A 24,640-nucleotide genomic window follows, 5' to 3' on the forward strand; every position below is an offset into this window, starting at 1 on the left:
GTGGCCGTTTCCTTTTTTGCTTAACACTGTACAAATGTAATTTGTTATTATTAGGCAGAAATATTTATATAGAGATATAACCACTTCTATCTAAAATAAAGGGGACCCGGACATCATCGCATCTGCACAGTAATGTGGAAATTGTATCCCTTTTAATAGGAAATCCGTAAGACCCTAAAAATGAAATAATTATGAGCTAATTAGAATAAAAAAAAGAGTACATTGGTTTATAATGTTCCACTTTTTCTGAAAATCCTATTTTAATCAAAATAATTCATTTGGTTAGTATTTCAATAAATAAATGCTGACATATTCAACCCTTTACGTTGAGGCGGCACTTAGGCTTGGATTAAAACTTACCAACCGTAAGTGCTCTTATACACGATAAGAATAAGAATAAATAGTTGATTTATGACCGCCTGCAGAAAACGCCGGCATTTAAGGTGGAAACAAAGGAAACCGGATAGTAGATGTTTATATATTACTATAGTACACCACCCTTTGTGACATTAGTATATCTGTTTACCAGTTAGGTATTCCTTTTTTGTGACTTATTACAGACTTACCGATAAACCACTTATACAAACTGTAATAGGATACAGAAGTATATACCATCCTGCGCAAAATCCAGCAACAAAGAATGATATGAAAATTAAGACAATAAGCCACAAGATTGAGTTGAGTGGGTTTCCCATCTGAAATAAAAAAAAAGAACTGAAAGGAAAAAATCTCTATATCTACAAATAAGTATATAAATCGATTTAAACATTTTCTGCAGCCTATAAGAATCACTTTGGATTTTTTTTAAATATAAATACGGAATGATAACATTTAAAAGTGATCTACAACATACTGAAACATATGGTGTTGTTTAGGATAATTTGCCAGGATGGCTACAATTTTCGAGGTACCTGTGGGGAAATCCTGAATTGCCATACACATAATGACGTTCTTATTTTGACTTACGTTTCATTACAGGGAGATGAGTTTGTCGTTAAAGAATAATATTTTAAAACAGAAAAACTCATACCTATGTTGCACAAATGAATGCAAGAAAGGGTCAAGCAACTACTATTTCGGCTAAGATCAATCATTTACGAAAACGTTTTACAATTAATTCTCCATTCAAAATTCTAAAGTAAATAAAAAAAATCTTTAATAAAGAATCGACCAAAAAAAAAAAGATTTTAACAAATAAAACATGAAAAAACCAAATCAAATTATCGTTACGTGTCCATTGATGTAAAGTGTTCTTAAAACAGTTATAATTGATATTGTTTATCGATAATTGTCACTAGTGTAATTTTCACTGATAAAAAGTAGATTTTTATTGATATCAACTGTTTGTACTAAGTAACTAATTAGTTCACTTAGTGCCATTGTATGTTATGGAAGATTAAACAATTATTTATTAATCAGGTATGTGCTTCCAAAACTAATCTATACGTCCATTCATTTATACATACCTACCTACATACGTGAATGTATACACATGTTTAAATAAAAGTGTGGACAATATCGAAATGCATAACTACCTCCTTTAAGCTCATTTGGTTATTTCTATGCCATTAAAATATGTACAATTGACCCTTAAAAAGGTTTTTGTCTGTCTGCCTGCCTGACTGTATGTGTCTGTCAGTGTCTCTACGTATCTTTCTGCGTCAGTCATTGTCTGTCTGCGTCGGTCTGTGTCTGTCTATGTCTGTCTGTGTCTGTCTATGTCTGTCTGTGTCTGTCTATGTTTGTCTATGTTTGTCTATATCTGTCTGTATCTGTCTGTATCTGTCTGTATCTGTCTGTTTCTGTCTGTGTCTGTCTGTCTCTTTGTCTGCCCGCCTGACTGCCTGTATGGGGTAATCTTCGTCTACTTGTCTGTCACTTACATACTCTACGAAGTAGATTTAGTTTGTCAAATAGATACATTTTTTAAGCCCTTTCAAGCATTTGAAATACACTGCAAATATTACTAGATGAGAAGAATCTGAGATTATATAATTTTCGACGGAACTTTTTTTACGTGAACAACGGGTATGTTCCGAAATATAATCCAGTATACTGGCCAGTGCTGATGACGTTATGAATTGACGCCATATTGTACTGGTGTGCCACCATATTGTAGTGGTGAGACAAGCGTGACGTAGTAGTATATCAAACGGGCGTGTTTGCATCAAACCTTGAGGAATTTTCTATTACAAGAAAGTTTAATAACTTTCGGAGCAAAATTATTGTAAACGAGTACAAAGACTATTCTCAATATGGCGTCAATTTGACGTGAACGCACTGGCCACTGTATTTCGGAACGAATAAACAGTATGGCGTCAATTGATGACGTTATCAGCAATGGCCAGTATGCTGGGTTATAATTCTGAACGCACCCCTGAAGTCCACTCTCATAAGATGCGAGATTTCAACGTCATCCAGAAAATGGACAAATTTTACGGTGACATGTTCGGATAATGAGGGGATATTACGTTTCTTCGCAGGCAAACAGCCCCCTAAGCTCAGGGGGTAAAGACAGAAGATGAGAGCACCCTATTTTTTCTTTAAATTATGTCATCTATGTTGTGTACATAAATGTAGACCTTGCTATACTTATTTGAATTTCCTACTAGTGACGAGCAAAACAGTCTTGGTCTCACATTTTTGCGTTGCCTTGTATTGGTTTTGAAATTTAGCAAGACCAGAAGACCTGGAGCAAGGCATATAGCAAGATTCACGCATAATTCTCACCTAAATTCTAATACAGTTGCTAAATATAATGAAATGACTCAGTGAAAATTATATAGCAATATTCTTCATTAGAATGTAAATTATAATAATAATAGGGTAATCTTGAATAAGCAACAGACGTACTGGGTGCCCCAAAAGTTGTATTTTGTGTGAAATTAGATATTTTTTTAATAGCTCGCCTATTTACATTTATCATGTTCAAACTGTTCTGAAAGTGTAACTATATTGTGACATCGCGGCGTGTTCCTAAATAATCAAATTTGGCCGATTGAAAAGAAAATTATTTTATATTCATTTCTGAAACATTCGTCTTGAAGAACAAGACAAGACCATGACGTTTTGTCTAAAAGCAGGACCAGAAAGGCTAATATTGACCTTCCCTTGGTCTTGTGTTTGCTCATCACCAGTTAGAATAAAAAAGATGACGAACAAGGGTAAAGTCGACAAAAATATTACAAAAAACATGAAATATCTTAATTGGTTATCATATTTCGTTACTTCGGAAAAAGTTCATCTTCATTTGTGGATCAAGTACTTCTTTAATGGAAATACATATTTTTGACCTCAGCAATTTGGAAAGAGCGGGAAATTTGATAATCGCAATATCCTTGAAGTTTATTTGCTATCAATATTTCATAGTCTACCCATGAGGAATTCAGTTAAGTATACCGAACTCCTCATTTCTGTAACGATTAAGATAACATAATTTAAAACGATAGGGTACTTTCACCCTCTGCATGTAGGTACTTCTTGTCCCAAGCCTGCTGTCTTCTACTTAGAAACATAATGCCCATCTGTATTATTTGGAAACGTTACCCTACAATTTGTTCATATACCGGTTGACGTAACCTAGCTCTCATATTAAATCTCTTTACGACCGAAGGTACCATTCTCAGAGAGACTGAGACGGTTTTCGTCTTCTTAAATTGACTTCTGTTAACTTTAGTCGTATAATTGCGTTTTCAATTATATTTTCGCCTATAATTATTGTAAAATTAAATGACTCCATACCAGCCGGGTGCAAACCACTCTGTTACACAACAATGCAGTTCTATTTTTTAATCGGGGTCTCCCATCTTTTTCGCCGTTTATAGAATCTTGCTGTTCAGGTAACATTGTAATTAGAATTTTTAAAATTGAATAATTATGATCATTTTACTAAAAATTTTGTAGGTTAAATTAAATATGGCCGGACAGGTGACAGGTGGATGTCATAAATGTCATAAGGTCGTCAGTCCTTAGACTGGTTGGATACGAACCTCCACTCCTTCCTATTCTGAACTAATCTTGGACCCTAAAATTAAAACATCCCACATTCTTAACTATTTGCGAACAGTAATCTAATCTAGGTCTACCTCTACCCCTCCTAACTCCTGCTTTTGCCTCTAATATGTCTCTGACTAGACCTTCATGCCTGAGAAGGTGTCCTACCAACCTATCTCGCCTATTTTTTATTGACTAACTTCTATAGAGTCCTCTGTTCTCCTATTCTTTCTAATACCTTTTCATTTCTATCCTTCTCTATCCACGTTATCCTCATTATTCGTCTATAATACCACATTTCGAACGCTTCTAACCTTTTCTTTTCCTCCGAGCCCACCGTCTATGTTTCACACCCGTACAGCACCTCGCTCCAAACAACACCTTTTACAATCTTTTTCGAATTTATAAATTAATCGTTCGCAAGCATAGAAGTGACTTCTTCTTACTGAAGGCGACTCGGCCCTGCGCTACCCTCTGATTTATATCCCTATTACTCCTTCGGTCCTGACTTATCTGAAACCTAACCTAACCTAAAATCAGCCACTTCTTTCAATTTTTTGTCTCCTATCTTTAGATTCGCTCTTTCCCTTACTTTTTCTTTCCTTGCATACCAGTATTTTTGTTTTACTTTTATTTATTTTCGTACAATACTGATGGAAATTATCACAAAAGCACTCACTTCGTTTGTATTGTTTTTTCCAATCATAACTTTATAATCCTATACGCATCCGTAAAAAATAAAGTTGGCAGTAATGCGAAAGTTTGTTACTTTACTTTAATTAACTTTACGTAATTTTCTGCTATATTTTAAACGGGTCAAGGGCTTTATTAAGGTACAAATAAGATCGAAATCCCGACCCACATCTGGTAGTTTCGATAAATTACTGACCGCAAACTTAATCCGTTCCTATTAAAATCTAATAATTAGTACATAATTACATATTCTCATGTATGTTCACACCTAATTAATTATATTAACTTTTTTCTTGGTAATCTTTAAATACTGTCTAAATATGAGACAATATGAATTTTGGTAGGGTTAAATTCAATGCATTTAGTAAATTAATTTTTTTAATTAACTTTATCCACTGCAGATAACCTCAAATTAATGAAGAAAAATTGTTACTGTTGTCACTCCCTCGCCGGGAATTGAACCCGGACCTCTGCTATTATACACCAGTACTTTATCACTAAGCTACGCTAAGCTCTTGCCTCATTAAGTTATCTGTAGTGGTTAAAATTAGGTAATTGAAAAATTAATTCACTAATGCACTATCTAGATGTTTATTAATATAATAAATTAAAAATTTTAAAATAACAGAAACTTAGATTGGTTAATTTTATATGATTCTGCATTTTATATATTTTGTGTCAAATTCGTATGATGGAATACGTTATTAACTTAAATATGTACATACACACATACCCAAAGGGGCTATAAAATTCTCGTAATAAATAAACAGAAAGCTTAAGTTATCACATTTTTGTGCCCTGATTAAACAAAGGTGTAGGAATATATGTAGAATCATTATTTCACATGCGCATATGTATGTAGACATGTACCAATTGTAAGTCTGTGACATTTTTACTAACGAGCTTATACCTTTTTTAATAATGATTATGAAGTAAACAATTATTACAGGTGTATTACAACCGACACCTACTACCGCAATAAATAGTTGCATCATTAGCAAATTTGTTTAAGTAATAAAAATAACCTTCGACAAAATTAAGCTCATTAATGGGAAGTAATATTAATAATGGCATGTTTACATAAGCAAGAAAACTCTACCCATATAAACAAATAAAATCACCGTTTTTATTTGCAATTTTTAAGGCATAAAAAAGAAATTTTTCAATTCAAAATCAAATCGTTAGAAGTGGAACTTTTTTTGATTGACGCCAATTTTTTGCCATTCTCATTTGCAATGACTCGTGTTTTTTAAATCATTATTTAATGATTATACTTATCCTTAACTTTTATTTTTATCAATTACAACATTTATTGCTAAAATTGATAATCTAAATGTCTTGACTTATGCTTTCCAAAAAGATACATATCGCTCGAGCCCCAATTCAATCTGCTTGAATCATGAAGATTACCCAATTTCTAATTTAAAAACCGAAAACGTGTTCAACAGGGTCGAATGCCTTCAATAAAAAAAAGGAATTTCTATGTTCGCGTGACGCTGTACGGGTGCGAAACATGAACGGTGGGCGTGGCGGAAAAGAAAAGGTTAGAAGCGTTCGAAATGCGGTATTACAGGCGAAAGATGAGGATACCGTGTATAGAGAAGGTTAGAAATGAAGAAGTATTAGAAAGAATAGGAGAACAGAGGACTCTATGGAAGTCAATCAGAAATAAGCGAGATGGGTTGGTAGGACACCGTCTCAGGCAAAAGGTCTAGTCAGAGTCATATCGGGAGTTAGGAGGGGTGGAGGTAGACATAGATTAGATTAGTGTTCCCAGTTAAGAATGTGGGTTGTTCTAGTTTTAGGGAACTGCAGAGATTAGCTGAGGATAGGAAATAGTGGAGTCCAACCAGTTTTAGGACTGACGACCTTATGATGATGATGAAGTTTGCGGGATGAGTTTAGTACTACCTACATAGGTTACAAAGTTGCTATTCAAATAAATTTCGAAAATGCTATTAGCAAGAAACAATTAAGTTTTTATATTTTTAATTCTCCTTATCAATAAAAAATTACAAGAAATATTAATTGAGTACAAAATAGTAAGAAACGAAAATTCTAGCAAAAATTAGGATTTCCAAAAATTATTTGTGTTTTTCGTTTAGGTATATTATTCTTCCCAACTCGAATACTTATTTATGGAAAGTTTATTACAATGAAATAACGTCAGGCTTATAAAACATGCAGCTTATAGCGTCAACACTAAATTTAATCTGAATATCTATATATTAACACCTTTAAACAAAAAAATCTATGCTACAGTACGGTGATTTCTATTTAGGTAATAAAATGAAAGGAAAAAATCGAAATTTGACGATTTTTTTTTGATACGTTATAGTTAGTAACTTTTGGATGTATGCATTTAAGTATCAGCATTGATTCATTGTAACTACATAAACCGAGTACTTTCTTTCATTATAGAGAGTTATTTTCCTTTATATACGGTACAAAGAGAACAAAATTTAGAAATGGTTTATTCAGAAAAGATTACGGTTATAAACTGATTTAGATATTTAATTAATGTTACTTTTTTATCACAACTATGATAGTAATGTGACGTATTGCTACAGTAAACAGTCGTTTTATTACGGTTTTTTATCAAGTTTTTAGTATTAAACAATTTTGTTGTACAGTTTTGTAAATTTAAATCACCAAAAATTTTGAGATTCCTGACATATTCCCCGTTTAATAGTTCATACAGTCAAACATTTGTAACTCGAACATCATTAATTCAACCAGTTATGTTCGAGTGAGGGAAAATTCAAGACAAACTTTCGACTTACAGAAACGGAAATATTCGAGTTAAAGAGTTTGAAATAAATGTTAAACAATAAAAAATTCGAATGTATATTATTGAATACCTAATTTGAATTGTTACAGTTTTTTTTTTATTTTAGTTGTTTCTTCCAACATGTTATTGCAATAACCACAAAATAATACCTAATAGTTCAAAAATAGTTTGAGAAAAGAGATATAGGAAAGCATTTCAGATACGTACTATACAGTAAACAGCCGAATTTCATAAGCAAAATTTCTTCGTCCAAAAATAAATCACTACTAGGTACTACTACTACTGAACTATTGCCTACACATCAAGAAATTCAAACATATACAGTAAACAAACACACCAAATGCACAGTTTCTTTTCGTTATAACACAAACGTGACTAAAAAAAGGTATCGAAACAAACCAAAACTATTCGTCATGGCATTTAACACTCACCTTGGAAGTTATGCGATTTTTTTCTGTGAAATACTATCCAGAATCTCTCCTGAATCGAGCGACTTGCACTATCGCACTTGAGCACGAGTTTACTTACAAACACTGTACGTTTGTATTAAAGTATATGTAATAGACTTAAAAGTAAGTCAGTCAGGCGTACTACTACTCTAAACTCTACACTACTATTCGTATGTAGTTGTTGGACCGACGACCGGTTGAACTATACAACATACGTCGTAGGGCGTGGCTTATAATAGTGGATTCACTTTTCACTACCTACATTAATTAATGAATGGTAAATGTAGTTTTATAATTACTATAAAAAAATACCGGACAAAGTTCTACTACACAATTTACAAAACAAACGAAAGAAATGATAATAATAATGATAAATAACCGTGCACGCTCTATAAAAACTGAATAAATGTAACAATGTAGCGTTGCAACAATTAACGATAAAGATTTTGTTTAACTGTTGCGATGATACAAACGAAATATGCGGTGATCGCTGTGTGTTTGTATAAATGTAATATTGTAGAAATAAAACAGTAAGGACGTAGGTGAAAAGTGGTGGGAAATTCGTATAAAATGTTGTAATATCGCCGACAGTCGTAATCCTTGTTGTATATGATGATATTTATGATGATATCGTGTTGAGCAACGTAACTAATCGTAAGTCGGCTGGTTATCTAATCTGAAATCGTTCAGCAGTGATGTCATTCGGTTTATGCAGATAATGAAGGACGACCGACCAGTAGTGATTAATATATCAATAAAATAATTTACTGTTTATTATTTAATATCTAGTTAGATATATAAAGTAACTTTTTTAAATAAATTAAATATTTTTTTACCTATTCCTTAAGATTCTTAAGATTTAATAAAGACCGCGGTAGCCCATACATTTTAAAGCCCATCCGTAACCAGTTTCTAGAAAGCACTTACCTGTATTTACCTATGTTGGCATTTAAAGAAACATTCTTGAGGACAGTTAAAATTCATTTTCGATAGGTTGTTCGTTTGATATTTAAGAAAGTCTAACAGTATGTAAAAAACAGTAATTGAAATCTAAAAGCATCTAATAATTAACCATAAAAAATTGGAATTAAAAGCAGATAAAAAATTAAAAGTTTTNCTTTCTATCAGCAAACTCTTTTATAAGGTTATCAAAGTCTATGTTTTCAGCAATTTCGTTTTCAATTGACAAAGTTGCTAAGTTTGTCAATCTAGATTGAGATATTGTTGATCGAAGATAGGTTTTTATCAGCTTCAGCTTTGAAAAACTCCGCTCCCCGCTAGCAACCGTTACAGGTATAGTCAGTAATATTCGCAATGCTATCCATACATTTGGATACAGTTCTTGTAAGTAGCGATCTTTGATGAAATTTAAAACAAAAATAGGTGTAACCACATTTTGATCGGGCAAAAAGGAGATAGACAATGTGTTTTTCTTTGATTGGGGATTCCCTGTAAAATAAACTCCGATCGAACGGATTACGTTCCGTTCAAGTGTTGCCAACATAAAAAAAATCCACTTAATTTAGGGCTTCCGTCCGCTTAATTTTGAGAATGAGGTGGAGGGCGCCTGCGGCGCCCCTTTTGTCCGGCGCCCTGGGCGATCGCCCAACCGCGCCCTACCCTAACACCGCTACTGGCAATAAGAAAAATATTATATCTTTATAACAAGTTTGTCGCAAAGGCAAAGAGCATACGTCATTATCCATAGTTCCCGGATAATTTTCCGCATCGAATTCTCCGGATAGTCATTTTTTCGGCCGTAAATAATTCCAGACAAAAAAAAATAGGGGAAGGGGGAAACTATTACTTACCTACACTTAACAGAAAAGAAATCCGAAATTTTTAAATGCCGGAAAAATGCCCCACTGGAACGATTTTCCATATATTTAACACGGGAAAATATCAATTTCCTCACAATAATTAATGTTTCTCAGTTTCTACTATCAATAAAAAACCTATTTTGTGTGATTTTATTCAGAATTGACGTCTCAATTCAGCTAGATAAAAGGATGTTCCTACAGGTATTACAGGTACATATTGCCGACATTAATAAGCTTTAAACTAATTTATCGATTGAAATCGATCGATAATATGCTTTACATGAAAAGATTGCAAGACAAGAATAAATTCGTTTAAAGTAAAATTATTATCCTATTCTGTGATTTTTTTATTTTTAAGTGTTTTTAACAATAACATGAACAAGTACTTAATGTAATTTTATTGGAAAACGTTATTTCTGTGTTGAAATGTTTTTATATTACTAGTTTGACTCCCTCTTCTACATATTATCGGTCTTATTGGATTAATATTCTCAGTATCATTACTCTTTTTTAGTTAAATAAATCAGCTTGTTATTATAAAGTGCGTTTCTGAAATAACTAGTAAGCTTTGAAGTATATAGAGAATCGCATAGTGAGTAAAGCAGCGTAGTTAAGGGTGAGAATAAATTCCTAAGAAAACCAGTTGCAATTCGAAACCGGCCCTGGCTGTGAATTGACAGCGTATAGAGAAATTGCGATAACAATTAGGCAACTACATTGATGAAAAATGTAAACTGTGACGGTTGTGGAACGACTAATAATAAAATAAATATTAGCAACTTATTATTACACTACTACACATAATGTACATTGCGATTACAATTAATTAAATAACGACTTTGTTCATCGCTGATAGTATACATTACTATTTAAAGTATGTACACCGCGACATGGTATTAAGAACACAAAATACAAAAGAAATACTTGTATAACTCGGATGCGGCGCTGCAATGTTGTATTTCCCTGCGTGATCCTTCCAGGACCGGACTGTATTTGAAATAGATTTTTCTCGAAAGCGGTCGACTTTCAGACCACTAAACATTTACTTAAATTCCTTTCTTTATAATGCTCTATCACCTACTGCAAGCTTGCTATTTTTTTAAGAAACATCCTGTATACGAAAGAGTCGTCTTTAAAAAAAGAAAAAAATAACCAAACGTACATATATAAGGATTTAATCATCTTCGTTTTAAATAGTTTCCTATCAAAAGAAAGAAACAGAATTTTACAAATGTAATTTTTAATCTGTTAACAATGAAACAAAATTGATAATGGGCTGTTATTACAATTACTTTTCCGATAAAGAATTCCGTTATAATACCTCGAGAATTTGCACTGTATATCATAAAGTATTTACATGCATTTCCCGTCAATTATTATTAGTCAGCCCGCAACTACAGATAAGAATTTTTCTACTTCGTCTACGCAATTACATTTTATTTGAAATACCGAAAATATTTAAATATTAATAAGTACATGGATCATTTTTTTTTTAAATAAAGCAGCACAATTCGTATAATTTTCATATTTATTTTACTGAAATGACAATTGTTTCGTTGCATTGTAACTTTATCAAGTTTTGTTTGGGTATTAAATACAGAGTATATTTTTAACAGAAATTGGAAATTACGTATTATGTATAAAAACCGTATCAAAAGGGAGGGACAGAATTTGTACAAGTGAATTATTTAAGGAAGTGTAATTAGTTTATAATTTCTTATTTGTATTTATCTCTGAAGATTATTAAGTATTCAGTCCTGAACCTTCTTCCAAATTATGTAATATTTTAAATTAAGGACACTAATTATTTTTAGAATACATTCTAGTTATTTTTGTTTATTTCTGTTGAAGTATTATGTAAACAGAAATACTTGCATTTAAAATGCAAATACAAAATAAAAAATAGTTATTTTTATCTTGCATTTAATTACTTTTTTGAGAAAAGCATTTTGTATTTTATTTAAAATACTTTTCCAAACGTATTTTCTATTTGTAAAATACAAAATACAATTTTTCCCATTGAAAGTTTTGCTAGTATTACCGATCAAACGTTAGGAAAGGATTCCAAAAAATTCACTTATTGGATGAACCCAAAGCTGCATAAACTATGGATTCCATTTCTTTCTCTTATTACAATGCGTAAAAGATCCGAAACAAAATGGGATTGTAAATATTTTAATATAAAATGATTGATGTTGATTTTACATCAATAAAATTATTTGCAACCCTATTTTGGCTCTGATACTTCACGCTAAACAAACTACTTTGGTATCTGGTGTCTTCTTTCCAATTAAAACGGTGACGAAAGCAAATAAGAAAGCATATAGAAGAATTATTTGTTGTTGAACTGAAGAAACTGTAACAAAAATAGAAAAACTATATCTCAATCACTTCAAACAGAAAAATCACAGCTAAGCCAAACACCACCATTAGTCTAGAAAAATTCCAGTATTTAAAAAATGAGCAAATGCCTTCAAGGTTTTTTTAAAACTTAAGTAAATGTAGAAAATTAAATAGGTAGAGAAGAAAGTATTTTGAAAATACGTATTTTGCATTTAGCATTTAAAATACAAAAAGGAAATTTTATCAGTACCCGAGCACAACTCTGGTTTCAAACTCATTTAGTAAACCTTCTCGTTCCACAGAAAAAGTTTCGGAATGGATACATGTATCCAAGGCAAGATAAGAATAATTTTTACAACGATAAAAGTACACGTTCAGTAAATAACAAGCATATTGTTCCTGCAAGACCTGAAAACGACGCTTTCCCGTACATGTACGCCAAGCAATATTATCGTAAGAAAAGACTTTTTGACAGACGGAGAAAAAGGACTCTTCCAAGACGAATAGAGAGCATATATCGCAGGAGAAATGAATGGGACGATAAACCCCATATTGACTATAACAAGTATCACAATACCCAATTTAGAAGAGACACTAACTACATTGGTGAAGAGAAACCACGTCGTATGAATGTTGACATTTTTCCAAGAAGTCAAGAGGGTGTGCTTAGAAAGCATGACTTTCCAGATGATGAACATGTTAAAAACGATAAACTGATACGTGTGAGTAAGAGTTGTGGTTGTAAAGGGCACAAAAACGGTCCCAAGTGTCAAACATCCAATTGCAAACATAAGACACACGTATCATGCCAGCCTGGATCCAAATGCAAGGAAAATCACAATGCCCACGACCTAATATACGAAGATTATTTAGCAGGACCGGATGTGGCCGATATTGATTTAGACGACGAATTAATAGAAGATTCGCTAGGTGATTTAGAAGTGAATACCGATAGAGAATACANACATTTTTGCCGTTAAAAGTTTTGCTAGTATTACCGATCAAACATTACATAAAATGATGAATGAATGTTGCTCACATTGGCCATTAAAGGTATTACAAGCTTAAAAGAAGGGCAAAGAGACATTCCATGAATGCCTTCAAATTCTTTAATAGAAGAGAGCCCAAAAAATTCTAAACTCGTTGGAAATGAATAATCTAAAATATTGGATCGATATTGTTTCCGGTCTCAATGTCATTGTCCATGTAATTTTGGAGTTCCAAATTGATATCAACAATATCAAATTGATATACGCCAGCTGTGTAAAACTGAAAACTGTTTCCACAATATGTGCTAATAAATGAGTGGAATCCAAAATTCTTAGAAAACGATTCGAAAAACTTGTTTGTTGAACCCAAAGCTAAAGAAATTATGGATTCCATTTCTGTCTCTTATTACAGTGTGTAAAAGTTCAGAAACAAAATAGGGTTGTAAATATTTTGATATAAAATGATTGATGTTGATTTTACATCAATAAAATTATTTGCAAACCCTATTTTGGCTCTGATCTTTCACGCTAAAAAAACTATTTTAGCATCAGTCTCTTTTTTCCAATTAAAACGGGTGACAAAGGCAAATAGGGAAGCATACAGAAGAATTATTTGTTGCTGAACTGAAGAAACAAAACATAATAACATAAAGATAGAAAAACTATATCTCAATCACTTCAGACAGAAACGGGATTCGTTTCAGCAAGTAGATATCCATATTTTTAAATGGACCTTGTTGGAGCATACGTAATCCTAAAATGTAGCATCGTACTACAGATGGCGTTCACCATGCCATTTGTGGTATTTTTTAAGACGCGCTGTTAAGACAGCAGGTAAAGCTTGGTCTGTGTTCTGTCGGAGCTGCCTGCGACGCGCTGATGAGATCCAAAAAGATCGAAATCGCGATCCGCGTCTGGCAGTTTCGACAGAATACAGACCACTTCGAATTATTTTATTCGATTATGGTAACGTGCCTATCACGTTGAGGTTAGCTACGCCGGGATTCGCTTCAGCAAGTAGATATCCATATATTTAAATGGACCTTGTTGGAACATACGTAATCCTAAAATGTAGCATCGTACTACAGATGGCGTTCACCATGCCATTTGTGGTATTTTCTAGAAAATCTTAGTCATACTTAATCTTCGTAGCTGGTGATATAGTGCAAACACCACTATTAGTCTAGAAAACTCCAATATTTAAAAAACGATCAAATGCCTGCAAGTTTTCCTTAAAAAATATTTAATACTTACGTAAATATAGAAAATTAAATAGGTACTACAAAAGTATTTATTTGAAAAAAGTATTTTGAGAATACGTATTTTGCATTTAGCATTTAAAATACAAAAGGGAAATCTATTTTGTATTTTATATTTGAAATAACAAATCAAAAAAGTATTTGCATGTTCTATTAAATACCTTTAAAAAAACATTTTGCACATCTCCATATGTAAGGACCATTTATTGTGAAAAATCAATTATTATTTTAATAAACCACAATATACCACTTATTCCTTATCCGATCGCACTTAAAGCCCCTTTACATAGAAACACATGTACGTTACCTATAGGTACTACTAACTATTAAGAGAAATTGATAAAACACAAATTCAAAGGAAATTGCGGTACAGGTACTTGGTGTACATAGACTAAACATGTCTATTTTGAGTTCCCCAAATTCAATTAAATAGGTATTTCAAGTATTTCTTAACTTGCCTTTCCAGTGTCCAAGTTTGCATAAATGTTTCTTCTCATACCAATAAGTATTCCGTACTCAGTAGGTACCAGCAGATAAACAATTAACAATGGAAACGATATTACTTAAAATTATAAAAAAATTTCAAAAGGCACACGAATTTTACTTGAAGAAAGAATTAAATTGTTAAACATTGCACACTTATAACTCTTGTGTCAATGATTACACTGAAGAAAGAAAACAACAAAAGCGATTAAATTCTGGTATCTACTGTAAATGATTCAGTTGTTGATGTTTTTGGTCAGACCCAATTATTTCAATAAACAAGGTTGCCAAATAAAATTTTATAGAAACAATTTAAATATTTAGGAAGTTTTCTTTTAATTTTTCCAAATACTTTAAGTTTTCTTACTGGAATACTCTGTATAAAACTAGCGCTGCTCGCGGCTTCGTCCACTTGGAATTTTAGTTAGTCGGTTATAAGGGACACATTTTGTCAGTTTGTGAATTATATAAACATATTTTGTCCTGGACTTTTTTACAGATCTTTTCAAGTTTTTATACTTTTCTATAGAATCCATTCCAAGTCGTTCGGTTGCATTTTACCTTTTTCTATATATTATTATTTAATTCATGAATGTAGTAGTAAGCAAAATTGAACATCATATTTACTTTCAAATATTCCGTTGTTTTTTTCCTGTTTTATTTTCGAACCAAACAGAAATACGTTCTTTAAGACAAACAAAATAACATTTTTTACCTGATTTTGTGACTATTTGAACCCTCAGCCTTGAATGTGTCCATATTCTTAACGACAAAGATTCTAAGAATTTTACCCCCATTAGAAACTTTTGTCATCATAGCAAAGGAGAAAGTCGAAGTACCTACCAGTTTTTAGTTTTTAACAGTAAATTAGTATTTTCTAGTAGAGTTACCATGTTAGTTGTCTAGCCCAGATAGTACCAACCAATCAACCAACCAACTAATTCTTTTACCGCTAAATTCATCGTTTGTATATATTTTATTAAATAAATAGTGATTATCTTTAATTAGAGACATCACATTCGGAAATTATTGAAGTAATCCAATTTCCCATTAAGTTTAATAAAATTTACGGAAAAGCACATGTATATTCTTAGGCCTAGAGCCCACTGCGATTTTATAGTCGCCGTGGCTACATCCGCAGTTATAAACGTTATCTCTTTACAACATTATCTAATTGAAATTCCCGTGTTCAACTTTGCTCAGAATTCTAATTTGGTAATTTTACAAAAAAACTTTACAATGCTAACTTAAAATCTATTAAAAAAATGCATTTTTACAATAAAGTCATGAACAAAGTGGCGCCCGAATAGCCATCAGTATAGCTACATTTAATTTTTTATTAAGTAAACAAGAAAAAAATAAAAACAAAAAACATATTTATCTATATAGNAAACTTTACAATGCTAACTTAAAATCTATTAAAAAAATGCATTTTTACAATAAAGTCATGAACAAAGTGGCGCCCGAATAGCCATCAGTATAGCTACATTTAATTTTTTATTAAGTAAACAAGAAAAAAATAAAAACAAAAAACATATTTATCTATATAGGTACATATGACACTCAAGGAAAATATATTATTGCTTAACGATTTCGTAATTGTTTTTTGTGATAAATAATTAAATACTTAATGAAATTGACAATCATTTTTCCATTTTGCTCTTTTATTCTAATAAATTAATTTTTTTTCAACTAACAAAAAAGGAGGTTTTCAATTCGACTGTATTATTTTTGAACATATTTCTTTGCCAATTGTAAACGGATTAGTTTGTTTTTTTTTTCTTTTTGAATAGGCTATAATCTCACAATTGAAGGTGGTGCCCTTAAATTTTAGAGAAAATATTTTACTTCCAAAGGTGGAAAGTTAGAGGGTGATGTAGAAATAATTGGAGAAATTGAATTTTAGTAAACATCACCAAACGTTCCTTTACTAATTTTTTTTTTGTTATAATGTGTGAGTGTTCTATGCAAAAAATCAAATCGGATATGTTTGTAATAATATCTCAGTATTCTTTCGTAGGCAATGAGAGAAGAATCTTAATAAGCAAACTGCAATATATGTACGTCCTCACTTAGAATTCAGGAAGCAGTTCATTCACAGTATAGGTACTAATTGTCTTCAGGTCTTTGGCTCTTCATCAAACATTCTTGTGTGAACGAAAATGTTCAGTAACTATCCAGAGCCGGACTTAAAATTATTTGCTCAAAAGAAAGTAGAAAAGATTAGTATGCTTAGATTTGCAGATGCTATAGCAGTAATAGCATCTAGGAAGGAGCAGTAATAGCATCTAGCAAGGAGGAGTTAGAGATAGCTTTAAATAAAATAGAAGCGGTATTGACAAAACAGTAATGTATGAAAATAAATAAAAGTAAAGCAGAAATACTGGTATGCAAGGAAAGAAAAAGTAGGGAAAGAGCGAATGTCCAAAGGTAGTAGACAAAAGATTAGAAAAAGTGGCTGATTTTAGGTATCTAGGTTGACAGATAAGTACCTAAGGACGGAAGGAGTAGTAAGGATAGAAAGCAGAGGATAGTGCAGGGTCCAGTGGCCTTCAATTAAGAGAAGTCACTTCTATGCTAGTGAACAGTTGATTTAGAAATTCGAAAAAGATTGTTAAAGGTGTATGTTTTGGAGCGCGGCGCTGTACGGGTGTGAAACATGGACGATGGGTGCGGCGGAAAAGAAACGGTAAGAAGCATTCTAAACGTAGTGTTACAGGCGAATGATGAGGATACCATGGATAGAGAAGATTAGAGATGAACAGGTATTAGAGGGAATAGGAGAATAGAGAGTCACATGGAAGTCAATAAGAAACAGGCGAGACAGGTTGGTAAGACACCTTCCCAGGCATTAAGGTCCAGTCAGACACATATTAGAGGCAGAAACGGGAGTTAGGAGGGATAGAAGTAGACCTAGATTAGATTACTGTTCGCAGATGGTTAAGGATGTGGGTTCTTCTAGTTTTAGAAATGCGAAGATAGATGCAGGATAGGAAATAATGGAGGTGCGTACCCAACCAGTCTTAGGACTGACGACCTTATGATGATGATGAAAAAGTAGATTATACAAATGTATTTTGATTTCGCATTATACATAGAATTTTATAAAAATTCTGAAACTCAGAAATGTGATTCCTATACTTCACCAGATACAAACGATGAACAACAATATCACTTTATTAACTCTTTATACAGTAAACATACGGAAGAACTGTATTGGATAAATAAACTAAGTTTAAATTCAGTACTGATTAATAATATTAATATGCGTTACAAACCAATTGGACCTTCTAAATATCTTGTTAAGGTTGTCAATCTACTTACATATATTGGCAAATGTGGTAGAATCTTAAAACATTGAACAAACGAACTGATCTTTCATTTCTCAACAGATTAAACAATTATTACTCTTCTTTTCAGAACATGGCACCAAATATTTTGGTATTCTTGTCAGTAATGGTTGTTATCTCAATTTCATCCGCCCAATATGGACAATCCAACGAATGCTGCGAAAACTATTGTTACAGAATTGATGAGCAACCGTACTTGTACTTTGGCACAAAAACTTCATATCAGATCGTCTATGGAAAGAAATCTAATCAACACATTGTCCCTTGTAAGTATCAAAACAATCTTATCTCAACTCTTTTAGAACAAGGATTAACAATTAGTGAATTTCAAACTCAGTAAGAGAGAACGGTAGCTAATTTTTAAAAATTAATTTTTAAAGTTTCCTAGGTAGGTACGTAGGTTAAATTTCAAAAGCCAATGCATTGTAGGTACTTTTCTTACTTCTAACTATATATTTAGAAGAGAAATACGTTTATTACACTTCGCCAGGGATGTTAAAGTGCGGGTGCTTCAGGACCCATGCCTTCAAAGTTCTGGTACATATGCTGACCCACTCTGAGCATTAACTTAACCCGGTATAACACCAAAGGAGGTCTAAACTTTGAGAAAATGTTCTTTGAATCATCCAGTTCAAAACAACATTTTAATCTAAAACGTAATGAAGATATGTCGTTTTTTGTCCTACCATAGCCAAGCAAAGAAAACAATTTTACAATCATAAGTTTGAAAGCATTTTTAGATATTATTCCAATATTTCAAGTCTTTGGCTTGCTTACGGTATGGAGTGCGCAGGGTGCTATTTTAGTTTTTATTATATAAAGGACTATCTACTAAGAGTTCATATCCTGAAAAACTTTTTTAGCAAATTATAAAAAGCAAAAAAGTATTCATTTTTACTCTGGAACGGCATAATGTTAATTTGCATTAATATCATTCGACATTTATTCGGTAAAATTATGGACACAGTTAAAACGATAGGCATCATTGTTGAATTTCTCTTTTTCTTAAACATTTCTTTATTAAATGTATAAATACGTTAAAGTAATCTAACGTTTCCCAGTACGTTCGTAATGGTCTAACGTAAAACTGCTAAAGATGCTAATAAGTTACTCAACTATTTTTCAAATAGGTACAACTTTGCTTTGCAACGCAATGGTATTAGATCTTCAAACTGTAGAAAGTGCAAATAGCAAAAATTGAATGTCAGTATTATTTTTGACTCTCTTAACTGTATACTAATTCTAACGTTCTCAAGCCTAGGGAATTTAGAGTCAACTTAAGGAAAAGGGGATTTTTTTGCCAAATGAATTCTTATTGTTAAAATGGTACATTTCGAAAATTTCATTAAATATTTATAAATCATCATCAACATCAACATCATCATCATAAGGTCATCAGTCCTAAGACTGGTTGGACACGTACCTCCACTCTTTCCTATCCTGAGCTAATCTTCGCATTTCCCTAAAACTAGAACAACCCACATCCTTAACTATTTGCGAACAGTAATCCAACCTAGGTCTACCTTTACCCCTCCTAACTTCCGTTTCTGCCTCTAATGTGCCTGAGAATGTGTCCAACCAATCTATTTCGCCTATTTCTTATTGACATCCATATTGACTCTCTTTTCTCCTATTCTTTCTAATACTTCTTCATTTCTAACCTTCTCTATCCACGGTATCCTCATCATTCGCCTGTAACACCACATTTAGAATGCTTCTAACCTTTTCTTTTCCGCCGCACCCATCGTCCATGTTTCAAACCCATACAGCGCCTTATTCAGATATATTTCGAATTTCTAAATTAACCACTCGCGAACATGGAAGTGACTTCTTCCTGTTGATGGCGACTCGATCCTGCGCTATCCTCTGTATTACATATATCTCTGTTGTTCTTTCCATTTTGAATTATCTAGTTTCCTATATACCATTATGTATTTTCAGGTAATACTGAGTTATCAATACCGCTTCCATTTTATTTAAAGCTGTCTCTAATTCATCCTTACTAGATGCTAATACTGATATATGATCTACAAATTTAAGTATACTAATCTTTTACCCTTGTATATTTATCCCTAAAGTTATCCTGTCTTTAATGATGTTTATGAATAACTAAAGAATATTATTTCCGTTTTGTTTAAACATCCCTTCCTCCCCATAAAAATTCGTTCCTCAACTAGACTAATTGTAAGTAAAGCATTGTTTCACAGACAAACCTTTCTGATGAAGCAGTCAATAGTTACACAAACTAACCCAAACATCCATATGAGTGAAATATGGGAACCCAACCTAAGCTGAAGAGGTCTGAGTTGAGAATAAAACAGCAATCTGAGTTTCTTAGATTGTCTTTATTTTTGTTTACTTCAATACCTTCGTAAGCATGTAGAAGGAAAACATCATCAACACTTTTCTAATTAAATTTAAACAACCAGACAACGACACTAGGCTTTTCTATTTTGTTTTGTCTAATTGTTCTTTAAACCCAACGTTAACAGCTCTGCGGCTCTGCCCTATGTAGGTAATATTGATCGCAGTTTTTGTATTTCATATTGTAAATTCCTTCTAAACGTTTTTTGTATATTTCTGGATTACTTATGTTTTGTTTACATATTGAATAGATTGAAACAAGAATAAGAATGGCGATTGGTGTTATAATATTAACGTAATACTAAATATTTTCTATACTATTATCGATCCTTTATAAATAATAGATGGGACTAACAAAAAAAAATAATTGAAAAAGGGAATTTAAATGGATTTGTTATTACATACGAGGGTGGATTGATAAGTTTCCGGCCTAACCAAGAGATGACGCCACTAGGCCTACCTTGAGGTGACATTCTATAGTACCATCCTTGGATAGCTTGTAGCTATAGTTTCAGCCCGATCTCCTTGCTANTAAATTTATTTACTTTTCATTTATTTTTATGATAAATAAATTTTATTGCCTTTGAAAAAGGTGGAGATGGAACGAATCAATTTCATTGGACAGAGCAAACGATCTTACGTCTTCTGGAATTCAAGAACTTAAATTTTTAGCGAGACGGTACCAAACTCGATTTAGGGAATTACTTACTTTGCCATACTCTGAACAGACATATAAAGTAAGAATTAAATAATTGTTACTGTGTTAGTAACTTTTTTTATTTGAATTATAAATAATTTAAATAAATTACAGTTCCAGTACACAAATACTGATAGGACCCATGACAGTTACCAAGCCTATATTGAAGGTCTGTTTAATGAAAAGGCTTATGAAGCGCATGCAGATGTTTTAAATGAAGATCCTTTATTACAGGTATTGTTTTTCTTAAATTATTTGTTTATTAAATATTGGTTGGCTCTTGTAAGTATTGAAATCATCGGGGGCCATTTTTGATGACTTGTTCTAATATTGGACGACTATTTTTTCTTTTAATTTGAAATTAATTTTCCAAATAGAATAAAAACAAACAGATAAATAGTTAAATTAAATTACAGAAATACAAAAATTGTGCTAAATGGCAAGAAGAAGTTGATGATAACCCTGAAACTTTAACCGAGTATAATAAGTTTAAAGAAACACAGGAGTACAAGGATCTTGTGAGGTCCGTATTTAGAAGACTTGGATTTAAATATACTCTCAATGATAGTGTCATTGAGGATATGTACGACATGTGCCGCTACGAGAAGGCTTGGTAAGTCAAACAGACTTTTACTGTTTTGTCTATTACGAAACAAGAAAGATAGAACCTGTTTTTAATAGTAAAGGGAAAAAGAAGGCAATATGTTTATTAAGAACGTTTTCTATTTCAATTCCACATGCAGCATGGATCTAAATGGTGCTTGATGACTTGCATTTTTTAGTAATGATGGATGTCAAATTTCCCCTTAAATGACCTATTTATTATTTTTATTTAAAAACCAATTTCAAGCCCAAAATACCAAAAAATTATAGAACACCACTCTTTGTTTTAAAGCTAAATAATGAAAGTACACTCTCGATTTTTCTTGAGAATGGGAACTTAGATTTTCCAGAAATCAATTTAAATTATTTATTCAAACCGCTCTCAGTTCCCTCTCAAGAATCCATCAACCAATAGCGAAATGATGGAGTAAATTAGAAATATTAAATTTTTATTTGATCTTTTCACTTGTATAATTTCATTATTTCTTTTCGATGTACAGGTATGTTATGAGACCATCAACATGGTGTGCTGCGTTTACAAAACAACAGTTAAAAGTATTGGAATATGCCGCTGATTTGATCGATTATTATCGAACAGGATACGGAAACGAGATGAATAGTCAATTGGGATGTCCTCCGTTGAAAGATTTGTATGAACGATTTGAAAGAACTATTAATGGTAAGTTTAGTAGGTAATCAACTTGCTGGACATTAAAGTAAGGCAAAATGTCCACCGAATGTGATTTTTTTTCACCTACGTCTAGCTGAAAATATCTCTTGTTTCTCTGAAAATTATCCTAAACTAACTGAACTCTCACAATCTTTTGTGCAAAACGTAACACCCCTCAGAAACCTTAAATTGCATTTATTGGATTAAGTGACTCTATTATATTTACATGAAAATTTTCCTTTATCACTATTGGATGTAACAGAACATCTCTATGCTCGATTCTCAATTCGCCACAAGTGCATAAAAGAGTATCAGGTTTTTAAAAACATTAATAATTTTAAAGCAAATTTATATAATTGGTATAGATTACATCATTAAAGTTGGAACTATTTAAAGGAAATGGCTACGGCAGAAATTAAATTAATTCCATTTCAGGGAGTTCCTTTGAACAAAAAGTGGCTGTATACTTCACACATTCTGCCACAATACAACTCTTTGTGACAGCGATGGGCTTACTAAAAGATTACACACCATTAACTGCGGATAATTACTACACACAAGCCAGAAGACAGTGGCGTACATCTTCGATTGCGCCTTTCTCAGCGAACGTGGTAGCAGTGCTTTATGAGTGAGTGCAATACTTATATCTATCAATAATATTTTAAAGATTTATGAAATCACTTCATCAGGTATAGAAATAATTACTTCTATAAATTTTTTGACTTTTCACTTTTTCATTACTTACTTCTTCTGTTTGAAAGATGTGACCAAGGCGACAAACACAGGGTGATGTTCTTCTTGAACGAAAATCCTGTAGATTATCCAGGATGCCAGGTGGGTTTATGTTCATGGCAAACTGTATCAGAAAAGCTAAGAAACGCAGCCCAAAGTTGCAACATGGAATTCTGTGAAAACGCTGCGCATATTAAGTCCGTCTCTGTTATTTCATTTAGTCTAACTGTACTCAGTATTCTAGTCGTTAAATTAATACTTTAATTGATTAAGATTTTTTCTTGTTAATAAATCAATAATAAGGAACATCTTAAAACATTACTAAGGGAACTTGTTGCTAGGTGTTTAATGTGAGTAGCCCTTGCGTTTCTATATGTGGATGTTAGATAAGATTGCTACTCACCCACCCTCTTGATACAAAATACTTTTTATTACTAAAACGAACTTGCTTTTATATTTTCTTTTATCGTGCAGAATTTACACTGAAGATAATTATTCATAAAATTTTATGAACTCGTTTAAATTTGTTTCAAACTAATTTTACATTATATACAATTTAGTTTTTTCTTGGTTCTGCCCCCTCTTGTAATAAAAAGGCGAGTACACTTACAAGCGCTAGTTGAATGTTTAATAGAGCACCCTGTATGTCAGTTTAATGATTTACATCTGTCTTGTTTTAATTAAATGCCATTAGATCGAATTAGTATTAAATAGTATTTTGAATATCCAATTGTTTCTAATTATAAATTGTTCAAAGTATCTTATTTACAATAAATTGTAGGCACCAGCGTTTTGTAGTTCACTAGATATTCATTTTTAAAATTAAATTAATGTTACTCTTAAAACAATACGTAAGTTGTTACTTGCCCAACTCTCGTACCCGTCCATGTTTTAATGTAAAAACTTAAACGTATCCTGTACCTACACTACTGTATCTCGGTTTTATCAAAAACAACTTTTTTTGTATTAGTATTTGACTTAAAAATTGATGAAACTATTGTTAATAAACTAATTGGTTTGTAGTCATACAAAATAACGACAAGTTTAGAGTGTTTGCTGTAATGTGTATTTTTGTATTATAAATATATCACATTCATTTACAGTTTACTAAGAGTCAATACAATAGAGAAAGTTTGTAATTAAGTTTAAAAACTATTGCATAAAGACCATTAAGTGTTAAGAACAATTTGTTACGTTACCCCCTTCCAGGCTTCTATTAATTAGTTTAATTAAAAGTGAAAACTAGCATCATATTTACAGGGTGGACTAAAAGATTTGAATTGGCCACTGTGCAAGCGTGAACAGGGGCGTTGTGAGGGGATTTACTAAACTCAAGAGTAGCCAATAGGGATTTCAGTGTCATGACGTTCTTCAACGGAGCACAAAAAATTAAATTAATATAAT

The 24,640-nt window shown here is 32.2% G+C and overlaps 1 protein-coding gene across 1 annotated transcript; it reads left to right on the top strand.

The window, feature by feature from the left end:
• The first annotated feature begins 1,225 nt into the window (after nt 1-1,225).
• On the top strand, nt 1,226-24,634 carry LOC108734578 (multiple inositol polyphosphate phosphatase 1). The gene is made up of 9 exons (XM_025977328.1): nt 1,226-1,419; nt 18,241-18,436; nt 20,663-20,681; nt 21,124-21,271; nt 21,346-21,465; nt 21,648-21,844; nt 22,335-22,513; nt 22,940-23,132; nt 23,266-24,634. The coding sequence occupies exons 1-9, from the start codon at nt 1,384-1,386 to the stop codon at nt 23,498-23,500; spliced, it is 1,323 nt and encodes a 440-aa protein (XP_025833113.1). The 5' UTR covers nt 1,226-1,383; the 3' UTR covers nt 23,501-24,634.
• The last annotated feature ends 6 nt before the right edge of the window (nt 24,635-24,640 follow it).

The sequence above is a fragment of the Agrilus planipennis genome, unplaced genomic scaffold, assembly GCF_000699045.2.
Source record: "Agrilus planipennis isolate EAB-ADULT unplaced genomic scaffold, Apla_2.0 scaffold89, whole genome shotgun sequence".
NCBI classification, from domain to species: domain Eukaryota; kingdom Metazoa; phylum Arthropoda; class Insecta; order Coleoptera; family Buprestidae; genus Agrilus; species Agrilus planipennis.

What these genes read in the sequence shown, in the direction of transcription:
- LOC108734578 (XM_025977328.1), top strand. Translation starts at nt 1,384, where the DNA reads ATGTTATGGAAGATTAAACAATTATTTATTAATCAG. An exon ending in ACTCTGAACAGACATATAAA is followed by an intron (nt 21,272 to 21,345) that starts GTAAGAATTAAA and finishes AATAAATTACAG; the next exon opens with TTCCAGTACACAAATACTGA. An exon ending in ATGAAGATCCTTTATTACAG is followed by an intron (nt 21,466 to 21,647) that starts GTATTGTTTTTC and finishes ATTAAATTACAG; the next exon opens with AAATACAAAAATTGTGCTAA.